Source organism: Tribolium madens, unplaced genomic scaffold (assembly GCF_015345945.1).
Source record: "Tribolium madens isolate multiple individuals breed KSU strain unplaced genomic scaffold, Tmad_KSU_1.1 Scaffold_3;HRSCAF=73;Tcas5.2_LG2, whole genome shotgun sequence".
NCBI classification, from domain to species: domain Eukaryota; kingdom Metazoa; phylum Arthropoda; class Insecta; order Coleoptera; family Tenebrionidae; genus Tribolium; species Tribolium madens.
Window position 1 is genome coordinate 14,106,324 of NW_025401006.1, and position 1,562 is coordinate 14,107,885.

Here is a 1,562-nt window from a genome sequence, read left to right on the forward strand (position 1 = left end):
TTCTATAAGAGATTTTCAATTTTACGTAATGTGATCAAATTTGTGCCCTCTTAGACATTCAAAAAGTCAAAAAACGATTTTTTAACAAAATATTGSCCGATTTCTAGAAATTTTTTTGTCGTAGGACATTTTAACGGGTAAAAAATGAAATGTTTTTCTCTGAAACCGTGGATTTCCAGGACGATTTTTCATAGAATACAATCAATTATGGTCTTATCGAGTTTTTTCAGCTTTTGTATGTTAAAAAAGTTTTATTTTGACCCAATTTCTTGTATACTGTTTTAATGAATAAAAAAAATGAAAATTACCAATTTATTTTTTTTTCGGAAACTCCTTGTTCAAAGTGAAATAAATCGAATTAAGGTACTTTTCAATTCTTTGGCATTGATTTATTGATTGCAATCGTAAATTCAATTAACTGAACACTAAATGTTTCCCAAATCGCAATCCCGACTTAGATTTAATGCGGTCTGGACCTTGAATCAGGTTCTAAGCAAAACCTCAATAAATCTAATCATTATTAACTTCCGAGGAAAACAAAAAGTTATAATTTATTATCACACAAGTTGTTAATATCGAGCACCTAAGTCTTGCAAAGGACACACTTTTTTTTATAAATTAATTAGGAGACTCCCGTAATGATCTTTTCTACTTTACGTTTTCACTCATGGCATTACCTTTTCCCTTTTCTCCCGTCCTGTGTGATTGATGATAATTGAAATGGAGTCTTGGACGGCATAATCAGAAAAATGCTTTCAAATGTGGTCAGGATTTTTCAGTCATCCACTTGATCGATTATCTCACTAGTGAGAGTTTGAATAAAAATCTTGTGAACAATACGATTTTTTTTCAGAGTCTGGTTATGATTAGGTGCTTTCTGGTTTCAGCCAAGTGAAATAGTGGCTGTAATTAATTTGAAATATGAGACTTGGGTGGCTACTGTCTGTAATATTGGTCTCACTATAACATTTTTAATTAACTTTCTCTGTGAAAAAGGATGAGTTAATATTACGACATTTTTTTAAATGTTACAGGAATTTGCAACGCTCACGAAGGAACTCAATGCAGCGCGAGAACAGCTCCTGGAAAGAGAGGAAGAAATATCGGAACTTAAAGCGGAACGAAATAATACTAGGGTGAGTGTGCAATGAAATAATCAAAATTTTACGATTCTTACTACTTACAAGTTTAATATACAGGTATTCCGTTTTTATTGTTACAAATTTAAACAGGTGATAGGATATTCAATTCTAAGACAAAAGTTTCCTATAAACATGTATCGAAAAATGCCTGGTAAGGGAGCTACACCCCCTGAAAGGGGGCTAATATGTTTTTGCTAATATTTCAGAAKCCATTTAAGATAAAATTGCAAAATTTGGTACAGATGATAACCTTTATACACCTAAACGAATTCAAACATCAAATGTCGAAATTTTTAATCAGGGGCGTACGAAAGTGGGGGAGTTTAAGGTAAAAAAATACCCTATTTATTTTGGCTTTAGTTTCTCGGTACTTTCAGCAACAAAATCTTAAATTCGATAGTTTATCACAGGAAAGTCTCT

At 32.1% G+C, this 1,562-nt stretch overlaps 1 protein-coding gene across 1 annotated transcript in view; it reads left to right on the forward strand.

Annotated features, from left to right (window-relative positions):
• LOC123007511 (liprin-alpha-1) overlaps positions 1-1,562 on the forward strand; it is a 136,442-nt gene that overhangs the window by 69,903 nt on the left and 64,977 nt on the right. The window contains exon 2 of the mRNA XM_044402856.1: positions 1,035-1,136. Coding sequence (XP_044258791.1) covers positions 1,035-1,136 — 102 coding nt within the window. The remainder of the gene's footprint in view (positions 1-1,034; positions 1,137-1,562) is intronic.